This window comes from Lepidothrix coronata, unplaced genomic scaffold, assembly GCF_001604755.1.
Source record: "Lepidothrix coronata isolate B3197 unplaced genomic scaffold, Lepidothrix_coronata-1.0 Scaffold111, whole genome shotgun sequence".
Lineage (NCBI taxonomy): Eukaryota > Metazoa > Chordata > Aves > Passeriformes > Pipridae > Lepidothrix > Lepidothrix coronata.
In genome coordinates, this window is record NW_016690291.1 from 2474209 (window position 1) to 2488476 (window position 14268).

The window sequence follows — 14268 nt, forward strand, 5'->3', positions numbered from 1 at the left end:
GCAGGCACCCAGCAGGGGCTCTCCTTTCTAGGACAAAAGCCATCCCTTGGAAAGCAGAATGTGCTCAGCAAGAATAGAACACAATCTTTCAACATTTCTTTGTACACAGAAAGGTTTCCCTTTACTTAGTGAACCACAGAGACAAAACTAGATGTTCATTTGGATTGGAAGTCTTGCATGTCTAAGGCCTAGATGGAGTTGTGACTTCTACAGGTTAAGCAATATAAATATAATAATTTTCAGTTCCCACACATGGTTGTTTAAAAGTTCAAAAGCCTAAGGTACTGCAGCAATACGTGTAAACAGACATTATAAAAAAACAATAAAGAGCACATAATCAAATCAAAGATTTGACTGATGATAAATGTAATAAATATGATGTAATAGCAGTGAATTCTTACTCTTCTAAAGCCCGAAGCATATTGCCAGGTTCTTCAAAGGACAGAATATCGATGATTTGGTCATTCATAATTATATCTTCACTGAAGAGATCACCTGAATTAAACTGAGAATGCTCCAGTTTGTGATTTTGGCTGAGTTCATGCTGTATCTCCTAAAAAAACAACCAAAAAAGAGAAAGTAGGAAAAAAATTATAATGAGTAATTGATCTAATTTTGTTGCAGTTTATCTATGAGTGAGAGGGTTACTACTTATCATCAAACTGAAGAGCTGGAGAGGGTGTAAAGAGGTTGTGCAACTCAGATATGTATCTGAAATCAAATATACGACTTTTGTTTCAGGCTGATCTTTTTTAGTATATAACTGATCTGGAATACAAGTGAAGAAACGAAAAACACAGAACACTTGTGAAAGTCTAGGAAGTTACCCTCCACTATGAACTTCCTAGGGTAATTTTTTTTAAAAATTGCTGTGATACACAAATTATATATGGTAAGATTACAGCGTTATGAGTGAACAACATGAAAAACTAATCCTGTGCATAATGGAAGTGACTCAGTTCACAGAGATGCCCTTCAGACTGAGGGTTAATAAAATTACTATACAAAAACCCCACTATAAATATCTGCTGCTAGGACCAAGCCAGACCTGTTTTACTACTTCATTATCACAGTTTCTTCTGTAAAATGAAGGAAGTCATATCCTTTTCATTTTAAGAGATTAACTTTTCAGACATATCATAAATAAAACATTGACGGTGTAACTTTCAATCACAGAAGATAAGGCTTCAAGTGATTTGTGAGCTACTCTGGTCAGTCCAGAGGGATGAGAGATCCACCACTGTCTGGGCAGATGAGGGGTTCAAACCTCTCAGCACACCTGTCTTAGAGGACTGCTCCCATCATGGTAATATTCTGACTGAGGTCTCTAGCTCCCTCCCATTGAAGTTGCTCTACTTTACATAAATACAAAAATAATTAATAGAAGCAAGGGCTGGATTTGGGCCAACTTGATTAATATTTACCAGATTCTGTATTTTCGCTCTCTGTTCCAGTATGTACTGAAATACTTTCTAAAACAGGCAGAGCTTGGATAAAGAACACTGAAAATGCTCCATCTCCAAACCTGTCTGTTTTGCTTAATCACTCGAGAGATTAAAGCACATCCAACGAACTAAGAAACCAAAATTCAAATCTCTATTCCTGATAATAAAAATAGAAAAAAAATTGTACCCAATTCTGCTATGCTCAAGGCAAGTTGTCTACCCCCTTGGCAACTGTTTATAACCCAGAGACATTGTGCCTCTAATTTTGAGGGATGGAGAGAAGGAAAGGAAATGAAAGGAAGTTAATAGCCAAAGGGTAATCTCCCTGCAATCTAGAACTAACACCCAAGTACTGACAGCAGTTGTTTTGATCAGGTTATCATTCTTACACTCACCTCTAAATCAGATTGTGCTAAAGAATACAGGTTGTAGAGACTACATTACCTGTGAAGCAAATCCACCACTTAGTGGCTTTTATTTATCTTAAAAAACTCTTCAGACGATCTGTTTTAGCTAGCAAGTTATATCATCAGATATGATTGATGAAAAAAATTAAATAAACCCTCATAGACAGTATGACTCACCTGGTTTTTACTACAGAAACTCCATTTAAATATTTGGGTTCGGTAAATGATGAGAAAAACAGCACATGTCAGTACAAGGGAAATGAAAAAAGCGATGAAGAACCCTGAAGCAGTGATGGCATGGCTGTACATAATCTGAAATTAAAAGACCATATCATAAAAACTACATTAAAAGTACCTTTTAAATACATATAAAGATCAGATTATAACTAATTCCAAGATTATAACTGTAAGAAACATAGTGAATTATTTTTAAATGGCTTCACACAACTTCAGGGTTTCTCAGCATTATGTTATCTAATCACTACATTTGAATGAATATTTTCAAACAAAAATGTATTTTCCATAGGTTTCAAAGTCAGCAGGGTTTGTTACGTTCCAAATTCCTGTGTAACTCTAAGCAACAAAACTCCCACAGATCAAATTTTATGTGCTGTGACTTTCAGGTGTCCAATACTTAATAGCCTGTTTCCAAAGTCACCAAACTCTTCTAAGTCTTTTTGAAATTAATGTCATTTGATGTTGCTCAGAGGCTCTGAAAGTCAGTCAGATGCTGGTTACCTTTAACTAATGGCCATTTCTTGATTCAATAAAACTGACCACAGGGAAAAAGTACCAATATGAGTTCAAGATAAACATGTAACTGGCAGTTCACAAACCCACCCAATCTATATGCACCCTTGCAGTTTCTGCATTAGCCTGAGTCAGAAAAGAGTAGCAGGAGCACTGGAACAATGAGTCAGATAACAACTTTGTAGGCCTTTACTTTAGCTCTTAACTTAATCTTTAAATTGAATTGCATTAAAAATTAATTTTTACTTCATGCTCCATGTAGCAAAAGTTAATTTAGTGTTTGTTTAGTTCTATGAGATCTCTGGATGAAAAACATAGCACAGCTATTAGTATAATGTTTCACCAAAGCCTAATTACTCTGCTGGGGCTAGGAACTGTAAATAATTTACATGTTGCTTGAAAGATGGGTGGGTCATCTCTTGGAGCAGAAATCTGACAGTATTCCATGGAGTCAATGGTAATTCTGCATAGGAAGCAATAATCAAATATGGTCTACAATTTAAGAAAGGTTTATTCCAATTTAATAGCAAATTTTATCCTTTACTGCCTATTTTTTCTTTCTCTGATGTTTTTGTACACTGATAATCTGTCTTATCTCTAACTGACAGGAACTGCTTCATGTCAGACTTTGTTTCACAGGTTCAGCTTCTCAAAGCTGGTACAGCTGCTCATTGATTTCAACATGTTTTTAGTTGAATTAGGCAATGATGTCAGTATCAAGATCATCAAACACTAATACAGCCTACTGTTTCACAGCTCCAAGAAGATTCACAGTTTACTTCACAGTATTGTACACTCAGAATCAAAAATTGCTCTAACTGACAGAAGTATGCTTAAGTTTCTTTATATGGTTTGGTTTTTTACACTTAAAGAACATGGGCTCTGGAAGGACAGTCCATGTCATTGTGGGGGCTGTAAAGCCCAGGAGGAGAACACAGCTGGTGCTTAATGCCATCTGAAAGCACCACAGAGGAAGTTGCAGGGCAGGTGCCAGAGTCTCCGCTCAAGGCAGGACCAGTGCTGGCCCTGCAGGTCAACCTTCAGACCACTGACACACGAGTAAGCCTCAAAAGCTATTCCCTAAGCTAACTTCTAAAGCCATCCTAATAGTGGGAAGAGGCATTACAGGCCCAAGTTTCTTTCAAAAACTGCTGTGCTCCGACTGCTTTGCATGATTCTGAGGGAAGCAAGCCTCACAAAAATCAGATCAAAGTAATTGTCATCTATCCTACGCAACACGCTCAGATGGGAGAACTCCCCTTTGCCCTTTTCTCTACAACTTCCCATTCAGCATCAAACCCACCCAGCCAAGGGCAGAGGCACACGGTACTCACAGCCCCTGAAGCACCAGAGGAAGACATCTGGCACAGACACTCAGATGAGCAACACTCATATTTTTTTCATAACCCACAAAATTACCTTGTTACAGGCAACCAATTACTTTCTTCCAGCAGCACGGAAGAGAAATCCACAGGGTTTGTAAAACTTTAAAGAACAACAGAGTAGCCAAGTGTGCAAGCAAACCATGTGAAAGCTGATGGGACCAACCTAACATGGCACTCCCTTGACCACGTAATTAATTCTTCTATTTTCCATCCCCAAAGTCAACAATTTGTATCCACTTAGTCACATATGTGTGTTGGCTTCAACATAGCCATGAACAGGCCTAAATAGTGATTTGTAATAAATAAATCTGAGATGGAGAGCATTTTTGACAGCTGAAGAGATGAATGAAATACAATATGTCACACCTTTTTCAGTTAATCCTAATTTCCTTGCACAAACTGATTTCATTCTGAAACACCTTATGCTTGGCCACAGCCCAAAGCCAAATACTATGCATGTGAAACATGGTACGTTCCATAATTTCTGAGCTTTATTTTTCAAAAATTTACAGTATTTTCCATACACCTTTACCACACATTTTAATTACAAAATCTGTTCATTTACTAAGTTCAAATGCAGCTGAGCTAACTTTACCCACTGATGGAATAGTCCCTAAGAACTTTTAGAGGTCTAACTATCAAGTTCAAGTTGGGAAAAAACCCAACCACACTAAAAAGGTTTTACGTATCGTAACAGATTGCAGGAATTTCCACGGTGGGCTGAGACCAACGTACCTTACAGTCCTAGCTTAGACATCACCAACTGCTGCAGATCAATTCACACTGAACTTTACAGAAAACCATTCATGAAGCTATTTTTATAAGCCAGTCAGCTACTGCATGGCTTACACCTTTAAGAATAAGAGTTTCCAAAAGATACATTTATGGCAATTCAATGGGTAATTCTTAGCTATAAAAATGTCCAATCCTTTTAAATATTGCTAGATCTTTATCCAAGAATGAATTCTCTAGCTTATGTATAATTTTACTTTATATCATATTTAATTATGTCTTTCATTTTAACAGAATGGGCACTTGATCTTCAATTATGAGAAAGCCAAGTCTGGAAATACATCTGTTACAATAATAGAAGCTGAGAAGGCAGAGATCCCCAGCAGAAGAGAATATTGGAACAAGAAGCCCCTGTGCACAATCTCCAAATACACTACTTATTCCAAAAAAATGAAAGGCAAACATTAAGTTTGCCACTCTTACTGCAGTTTTATTTCTCAGGCTTGTGTATCAGCATCATACAGAAACCTCTTCTCAAGAGGTGGAGGATAACCTCACCCTTTTGTAAAGACAAAAAGCTTTCCCATGGTGGCTATGCACAGGAGCAGGTGAGCATATTCCTTACCGCAGTTTTCTGTGCCTGTACAATTCTTCAAATGAAAAAACATGGCAAGGAGTATAATGGCATCTTTAGATTTTCTGTATTAAATTAAATTAAAAGACAAAAAAAGACCCCTTATATTGAGTCCTGTTTTCTTCCTCTTAAAAATCTGAGAAGATTGAACTTGTGTATGATTAATAGCCGAGTGATGAGACATAAGTACATCAGTACCTCCTTAGCTCCTAGGATTTAGTTTAGATTGTCCAGAAGTATAAGCAGGAGAGTCAACATAATACAAAATCACAGGATTTACCTTCGTCTTTTTTTCTTCAGTTATGGTGAATGATGCTGTCAACGATACGAGATGTGTTTTATTCTGAGAGATATAAAAAAATTACCTGTATTAAGAAAAAGAAGAGCAGAATCCACTGGCAAATAGCCTGGAGTCTCTAGAAAAGCCTCTCCTTAGAAGATAAGCTATACTTCTCATTAAGCATAAAGCTAAGATAAATCTGATAGGAAAATGCAGTGTACTTAGGGGTAACATTAACACACATGGAAGCAGCTGCTCTGTGGGATACACTCCCCTTCTCATCACACAGATGCATATCCCAGTGTACACAGTATTACATTTTTCTGTGCCTATAAAATCTGGGTTGATTGAAAATGCCCAGAACAGGAGCCATAGTCAGTGCATATGTTTTTACTCTTATGTTCCCTGTTTGAAGTCTTCCTTTCTGTTACTCTAGTACCACTCTCATGCACATTGGAGACTTTTTTTCTCCAAAACTTTCAGTCTCTCATAGACTACAGGAATAGATACATAAGTATGTGGAGGACACCTATTTCCAGGATACATAGATAAACTGGAAAGAAATATAAAAAGTAGAAAAAAAGCTACAGGACAACAGACAAACCAAATTTACTTAAGAAGGTCTATGACCTCCTAAGTTGTGAAGAATAATTCATGTTTATGAATTTTTATATTTATAAATATCACAAAATATTTATAAATTCATGGTAAACAATCAGAACTTCTCCTAAGAACTTCATTTTGTTAGGCAGACAAGAACCACCTTTTTTACACAAAAACTATGAAGAGCAAAATAAAATTGTGAAGGGAATACCTGTGATGAACTGCTGAAAGTTAGCTTTGCAGGCAGTGTCAAGATCCTGCCATCCCACATTTCTTTTGCATCAAGAAGTGCAGAGTAGTTGATTACAAAGTGTTCTCCACCTTTTAAAGAAGAGAAAAAAAGCCAATCGTATAGATTAAGCAGGTGAGGTGCATCTGCCAGTGCAGTGGTGGCCTCTAACTAATTGTGTCTGCATTTTCTTACACAGAACAGGAGCTAACTGATCAGAAAACAACCCAGTACAGTTGCATGTCTTCTTTCAGGCAAGAAGATGGGGTCAATCTCAGAAGAGCTGACTACCCAGCTGAGCTCAGCTGCAGTTAGAGATGCTTGCCAAATTTGAAAAGAAAGTTCAATATAAATAAAACATTTGAGGAGCTTTTTAGACTGTGCTTCCTTGCCAGCAAAAGTGCTCTCCTAGGAACCAAGCTGCAATAAACTTGGAACACTGACTGCAAGGGAATTCAGCAGAGGAGGCAGCCAGAGCCCACCAGTATAGTCCAGAGAGGAGGCATATGGATAGATTTGCTGTCAGGAAAATTTCTCTAAGATCCCTGGGGAAGGCTTGGGACAGCACTGGAGCTTTTCCCTTCTGACACAGCAGATGTCCCACACCCAGAGTAGACAGGTCCTGGCCAGCTGAGCCCAGCAACATCCTTAATAACTGCTGCCTTGAAGAACCCAAGCAAATTTGGCCCAGGATCTGTAAATTGCATTAAATGATGCCGCAATCTGCTGAAAAGCATCACTTTTTGATACTAAAACTCAACGTGATGTATTTACAAATATTTTTTATAGTAAAGCAGAGAGCCTACATTAAAACCACTAACTGGCTGGTTCTCCTCCTGTTGAAACCACAGAGAAATCAGACAGATTTCAGCTGAATTTTGATGCATGGTGCACTGGAGTACTGAAAAATTATTATGGCTAACATTCAGCACAACAATACACAGGCCAGTGCAGGCATAGCCCTTCTATCCAGCTCTAGTGGCAAGGTATGGGCTGACTTCAGAATTAACACAGTAATGACCAAACCTCAAACTATGCAGAAATCTGTTCTGCTGGATTTTCTTCCACTGCACTATTTTTGATGCTGATTTGTACAATGTATATGGGCTGGAAAAGCTAGCTTCAGTTCCAGATTCAGTAATTATAAATAAATTAAATAATGGCTCCAACTTAGCTTACTAGATCAGCTCTGCAAGCCATTTTTTAATTCTTTCTCAGGGGCCATTGTTTCTTGGGAATCTCTGTTGAGAGCCAGCAATTTCGTGACATTTTCAAAACGACCAGCCCTGTAATCAGTACCACTACTCACACTGTTGTTATTAAAAATGGAGCCTGGCTATCCATTTGCAATCAGACAGCAGCCCCAAGTCTTCTCACTTCCCTTATCTATTTGGAAATCTTTTGCCATAAAACTATCATAACCATAGATTCTTCAATCATAAACAGGTGCCAGCAAATTCTGAAGCTCCAAGAGAAATATCATTACCATCAAAAGCAAGCTGCTAATTTTTATGTTCTTGTGCTTAAGAAGAAGGAGATGAAGAAATCAAGAAAGGTAAAATTTTATGCATGTACACTGATTCGACTGCTACCACAGGAGCAGACTGACATCAAGACTGGAACAAGTTTATCTCTGTATTACTTGCTCGGTTTGGAAAGAACAGATACTGAGAAGAGCTGCCTTATTTCTAATGAATCATCTTCCCTGCTTGCATGGCCCTTTGCAATTCCAATGCACCTCAATATCTCAGCAAGCCGACCTGCCACACTTGGCTAAAGAACACTCAATATATGATTAAAATGGCTTGTGCAGAAGCTTTTAAAAATATCCAAAATGAACAAATACAGTCATAAAAAACTCTTTCATTTTGATGGCAGCAACTTTTACAGGTACAGGGACCCACTTCTGTGCCTGTTAGATTGGAAGCAGTTCAAAGGTGGGAGTCAAATTGTGAGTTAACAGAATTGGAAACTGCAGCTCAAAACCTTTCCCAGTTTTTCACCTCTCTTAATAATCAAAGAATTTAAACCACCACAAATAAATAAATACTGTGATTTGAACAGATGCTCTTCCACATGTTTAGTCAGGGATAGTTCCCTGCAGATTTCCTTACCTTGCAAGAATCTTTTCCTATAAATCTGTACGCCATCTGTGGTCGTATTCCCACTGGTTTTTTGAATGCGTAGACCAGTGATGTTGTCCAGGAGGATAAGATCTGTAATGTTTGTTGAGAGCAATGTGTTGGTGTTATTAATCACAAGTGTAATGTATGCAGTTTGAGGGTCATGCTCAACATCCACCTGAAAACAGGAAATATTAGTATTAATGGTGCAAACCAGCTCTTATGTGCATCCTAACAGCAAAATTTGTAGTCTTGATTACAAATAAAACTTCATTATATGTGGAAACTTATTTTCTAAAGGCACTCTGAGTGACCTGCAAATGAAACTACACTCAGTTTGATCTCAGACTCCCACAGAGATTTTAATCTTTGGTATGTCAAGCAGTTGCTTGGAGACAAAGTGGCAGAAAGCCAGAAGTTGGAAACCCAGCTCATGCAGAACCATAAGGGTAATCAAGAATCTAAGTAACCCCATGATACCTCATACAAAACTGGATCACATCTTTATAACTACAGTCTGAAAAATTCTTAACTTTGAACTTTTGTACCATGAGGATATTTCTTTTCCAAGCTGCCCTCACTGCAAATTCGTTCTCTCCATGCAGTGTTGGTCTCTATTTCCCTTTTTTTCACAGCAACCACACACTCTCAAAGACGCCCTGTCTTGACTCGCCCTTCCCATGTGAGGGCAGATGGAGCCACCAGTGGACTTGGGAGTTTATGGCTCTGCTTCCAGCCAGTGGTGAAGGTCATAGGCTGATCACCAATCTCTAGCAACATGCAGTCATGTCATTTTATTTATTTATTCCATTATGCCCTTAAGTCTTACTGAGCAATTATACCCTCTAAATGAAATTACTTTGAGCGCAGAGTTGCTTATTGACCTCTCACCTTCTAAATTGCCTTCTTCTGTGTGCTGGTTTTAGCTGAGGAACAGTTAATTTTCTTCACAGTGGCTGCTACGGGGCTACATTTTGGACTTGTGCTGAACGCAGGGTTGATAATATAGGGATGTTTTCATTATTGCTGAGCAGGGCTTACAAAGAGCTAAGACATTTTCTGCATTCCACACTGCCACACTGGCAAGGAAGTTGTGGGTGCATGGGAAGTTGGGAAGGGACACAGCCAGGACAGCTGACCCCAGCTGACCAAAGGGATATTCCAGACCACACAACATCATGCTCAGTATATGAATTGGGGGGAAGAAGAAACAATGAGGGATGTTTGGAGTGATGGTGTTTGTCTTCCCAAGTCACTGTTATGTGTGATGGGGCCCTGCTCTCCTGGGGATGGCTGAACACCTGCCTGCCCATGGGAAGCAGTGAATTAATTCTTTGTTTTGCTTTACCTGTGTGTGTGGCTTTTGCTTTCCGTACTAAACTGCCTTTATCTCAATCCGTGAGTTTTCCAGCTCTTACTCTTCCGATTCTCTCCTCAATTCTGCTGGTGGGGCAGTGAGCGAGCAACTGTGTGGTATTTTCATCTCCACCTGAGTTTAAACCACGATACCCCATAACTCGTATTAAGCCAGAATTGTCTAAATCTTTATGAGGCCTATCATAATATGGTGACCTATAGTGTAGCCATGATGATTTATGAGGCTTCTAATAATAACACTATATTAACACTTCTTTAACTGATGAAATTATGATTCAGGCCAAACTTTTCTCATTTTAGACATTCCTTTTAAGGAAAAGTCTACACTGCATAACGACACCAGCAAATATAAAATAATAAAGCAGTCCCCACGGAAATGAGTTCTCAAAATATGAACTGTGATAGAGTTCAGAAATCACACCAGAGTTCATGGCAGCCATAGGGTTCGACACACGTAGTTTCACTGTGCATCCCTTATCTCTGCATTTCATACTAATTCAGCACAGTTTTAGAATGACTTACGAATCAATGAGAAGAAACAGTTTAATGAAATTATTATTGCTTAGATTGCATTTTGCTTTTAAGTGGCAAAACTCCGAACTATTTATTGGACTAGATGCTGCAAACAATGTATAAAAATGTATATATTCATGCATGTATAAAAATAAGCTTATTTATATTTGTGAGGAAACCATTACCAATGTCATGTGTATATATATCATGAATTATACCCCAAAATTTATGAGACTTAAAATCATCAAATATTAAAAATGTGATATATTTTGGGCAGATTTTCTCTCTCCTAGTTTCTGAACTGGCATGATGCAGTCAACATTTCAGCCTTTCATCTGCAATCACAAAGGCTAGAAATTTGCTTTAAAAAGCACAAACAAAATGAAACAAGAAAAAAAGTCTCATAAGACACATAAAGAAGATCCAAATACATAAAGCAGACACCCTAACCCAACCACAAAACCAGAAAAATATACCTCAAAAGATTCAAGGTTCAAACTGCACAAGTTCTTAATACTGTATTATGCTCCACAGTAAGCATGGATGGGCTTCTGCAGACAAACATATGCACCAGCAAAAGTGGAAGCTGGAGAAATGCAGAAATCGGAAAACCTTTTCCTCCCTTTGTTTTCTGATACCTTTCCCTTGCTATTCTGTGAGCTGAAGACAAAAAATAAGGATTTCCAGGTCTCTTCCTGTGCTTCTAATCAGGCATAAATGTATTCCTTTACATCTGGGGAGAGGAGATGTGAATAGAAATTTAGATAAACCCCTATGGTAAAACAGACAGAGAAACAAAAGCATGTGTATATTCACAGGCAGGTGGGGGTATGTGGCAGCATGAGTCCTCTCGTCCCCAACGCGAGGTTTAATGCACACTTCCACACACACTTCATTCTCTTTCTCCAACCAATCTTGCATTTTCTCTTCATTTTTTCATTTAATAAAATTCTTAATTTAAATAAAGATAATGGCCAGTCTTCGCGAGCGAAGATTTGGGAAAGGTCATTAACCCTTCGAGCCTGCGCAGTGGATTTTTTAGGTGAGACACAGCATGCGCTGAACTGAGCCCACCCTTTAATCCTGAGGTTCATCTGCCGGGGCCGAGCAAGCTTGGACAGTGGCAGTGAGGTCCTCAGAACGTAGGTTTGTTTAGAGTGACCTTCTCTTAGATGGATTGCAGGGCTGACGAGCTCCATCTGCCCGGGGGGCTGGGAATTGAACCCGGGTCGCAGCGGTGAGAGTCCTGCACCCTAACCACTAGACCACCAGAGGCCCCCAAAATTCTTAATTTAGGGGTTAAACAAAGCCACCCTTCAGAGGAGTCTCAATCATACTGCCTATCTTCTACCACAATCTTCCTCAGGTGGCCAAAAGACCAAATTTGTTGCATTTCTGATTAACATTAAACACATGGTTGTCACTCTTTATTTTTGACTGGCTGTCAGACTTAAGCTAAATTGCAAAGGGGTTGAAAGAATTTACATATTTTTTTTTCCCTGAAAAGCAGCAGATGAGATTCAAGCAACAGGTAAGCTCTCAGGTTTGACTGCTCCTAGGAAGAACTCCTCCATACACCACTTCTATTGGCATCAGCGACCACTGGCCATCTTCTTTAACTCGCTCTTCTAATTTGCCTGAAGATGTTTTTTTCCTGCTTTTGGAGCAGATGGTTAGGCTATCAACCATATAGAGGACCAAACCCAATGGCAGTCACTCACAATGCATAAGCACCTACTCTCTGCTTTTCTCTCTGCTGCTGATGTGCATCATCTGTGTCATCACCCGCTGCAAGAGATGTCACTTAAGTACTTGGGAGAGTGGAGTGAAAGAGCATGGACGTGGCAGGAGAAAGAAAGGAGGAAGGAATTTCCATGGAAGTTGAAAGGAATGACGGATCTTTGTTAGGAATAAGTCAGATGAACGAACTAGAAACAGAAAAGGAGGGGAAAAAAAGGATTATTGAGTCATTGATAATCTCCAATGCACAAATGGTAGAAGGAGGAAAATGTGCAAAATTCAGTTTTTTCCATCTAAAACAGCTAAACACCAGCATAAGCCGGTCTGTCTCTTTGCATGAAAGCATCTGTTCAGATGAATTAGGATTGAAGTATATGACAAGGTAAGCCAAAGAAAATAAAATGAACTGCAGTTGAAGGTGGAAGACAATCACATATAATTATATCATTTTCAGTAATTTACAACTAATAGCACTGCAAAAATATTTTCTGCTAATCTCAGCATCTACAACAGATGACCTTTGATTTTGTACAGCAGGATTTTGTAATTCTTCATGAGCCTGTGTAAGGCTGTGCTGTGAACAGCAGAAAGAAACAACATGCAACTATCTCAAACTGTTTTTCTGAGAGGCTCTGGTATAAAAATTGGGAATCTACAGCCAGAAAAGCAGAATATTCTGTGTTACTGCTCACTATTCAGCCTCACTAATTATGTTATGCTGCCATTTCAATAATAACATTATAGGTAATTAGTGCCACGAGATGTGATGCATATTCATTCTTCCTATGCAAATGATCTGGTGCAGGTTATAATGTCACCTCTTCTGTACTGGTTACTAAATCCTCTACCCTCATATGCAGCACCTCAGTGGCTGAATTCAGATTGATCTTAAAGTTGGAGGCACTTTCTCTCTCCAAGGGATAGATAAGATGAACTGTCTGTAATTACAAAAATTCAGACTTGCTTCATTCAGTGTAAAAAAAAAAGGGAAAAAAAAAAAGAAAGGAAAAGTAACAGTCTAGGTACATCTTTCAACTTATGCCACATAAAGTAAAATTAAAATGGAAGGTTAAAAAGTTTCTTATAGCAGGGAGATCTTTGCTTTTCTTAAGCATTTACACGAGTCAAATGAAACTTTTTTTTTCATTAAATACTGTGCTATAGATGAGTCCCACTGCATATGCAGACTATGACACAATGGCTTTTCTATGGCTGTGTGGTGGATGCTCAAAGACACAATGGGCATCACAGGGCTCAGTGCCTCATCCTTTGGAAGAAGTCCACACTTGACACAGGTAGGGCACCCAGGGTTGGGCCAGGAGAGTATCTCAGGTTTATCTCATCCTGTAAAATTTGTCGCTGTCTCTACCCAGCCTTGTGGCTGATTATTCTAGAGTTCATTGGGATTTGTCCATTTACACTTTTACAAATTGACTGCGAGGTTTTTACTTTGACCACAGTCTAAAATCCCTTAAAGCCTGAGAGATTTTACTGACTTCTATTTTGAATCAGCATTGCAAAACTGTGCCTCTTACAGAGGGCATGACCTTCTTAACCATCAAAATGCACACACTCCCAAATACTCAGCATGGGCACAATTCAGTTTACACTTTTTAAAGGACATTTGGGTACAAACTTCTTACAAAATTAACAAGATAAATGTAAGAAAACTTACCACACCACATTTCTGAAGGGTTATTCCAAATTCAGAAGACACTGACATATTGGAAACATCTTCAAGCTATGGAGAGAGGGGAAAAGTCTAAACAGTGTATGAAAATACTATAATTCTGCAACACAAGGTAAATTATGTAAATAATGAAATTATTTTTAAAAAATTTAAAGGTACCAATCGCCTTCAAATTTAAGAGGTTTTTTATCGCAACAGTTATCTTTTTTTCTAGTGCACATTTTTAGGAACTACTTATTCCCACAAGTAACTACTAGAATATTAATTGATATATTCGTCTTTTGGCTATCAAATTCAAAAAATTCCCTAACAAAATACACCATGCACAAACTTTTCATCAGACTATACAGACCCTTTTAA

The 14268-nt window shown here is 38.5% G+C and overlaps 1 protein-coding gene across 7 annotated transcripts in view; it reads right to left on the reverse strand.

The window, feature by feature from the left end:
- The window catches only part of EVC2 (EvC ciliary complex subunit 2), a 76479-nt gene that overhangs the window by 55175 nt on the left and 7036 nt on the right, over positions 1 to 14268 (reverse strand). For 3 of the 7 annotated variants that reach the window (XM_017824570.1, XM_017824571.1, XM_017824569.1), the window contains exons 3-8: positions 13894 to 13959; positions 8580 to 8766; positions 6448 to 6557; positions 5634 to 5696; positions 2030 to 2164; positions 402 to 553 (exon numbers count right to left, since the gene is read on the reverse strand). In XM_017824570.1, coding sequence (XP_017680059.1) covers positions 402 to 553; positions 2030 to 2164; positions 5634 to 5696; positions 6448 to 6557; positions 8580 to 8766; positions 13894 to 13959 — 713 coding nt within the window. Of the gene's footprint in view, positions 1 to 401; positions 554 to 2029; positions 2165 to 5633; positions 5697 to 6447; positions 6558 to 8579; positions 8767 to 9936; positions 10078 to 10954; positions 11045 to 13893; positions 13960 to 14268 lie in introns of those variants that run through there. The other 4 variants (XM_017824574.1, XM_017824572.1, XM_017824575.1 and 1 more) reach the window with 4 other exon arrangements.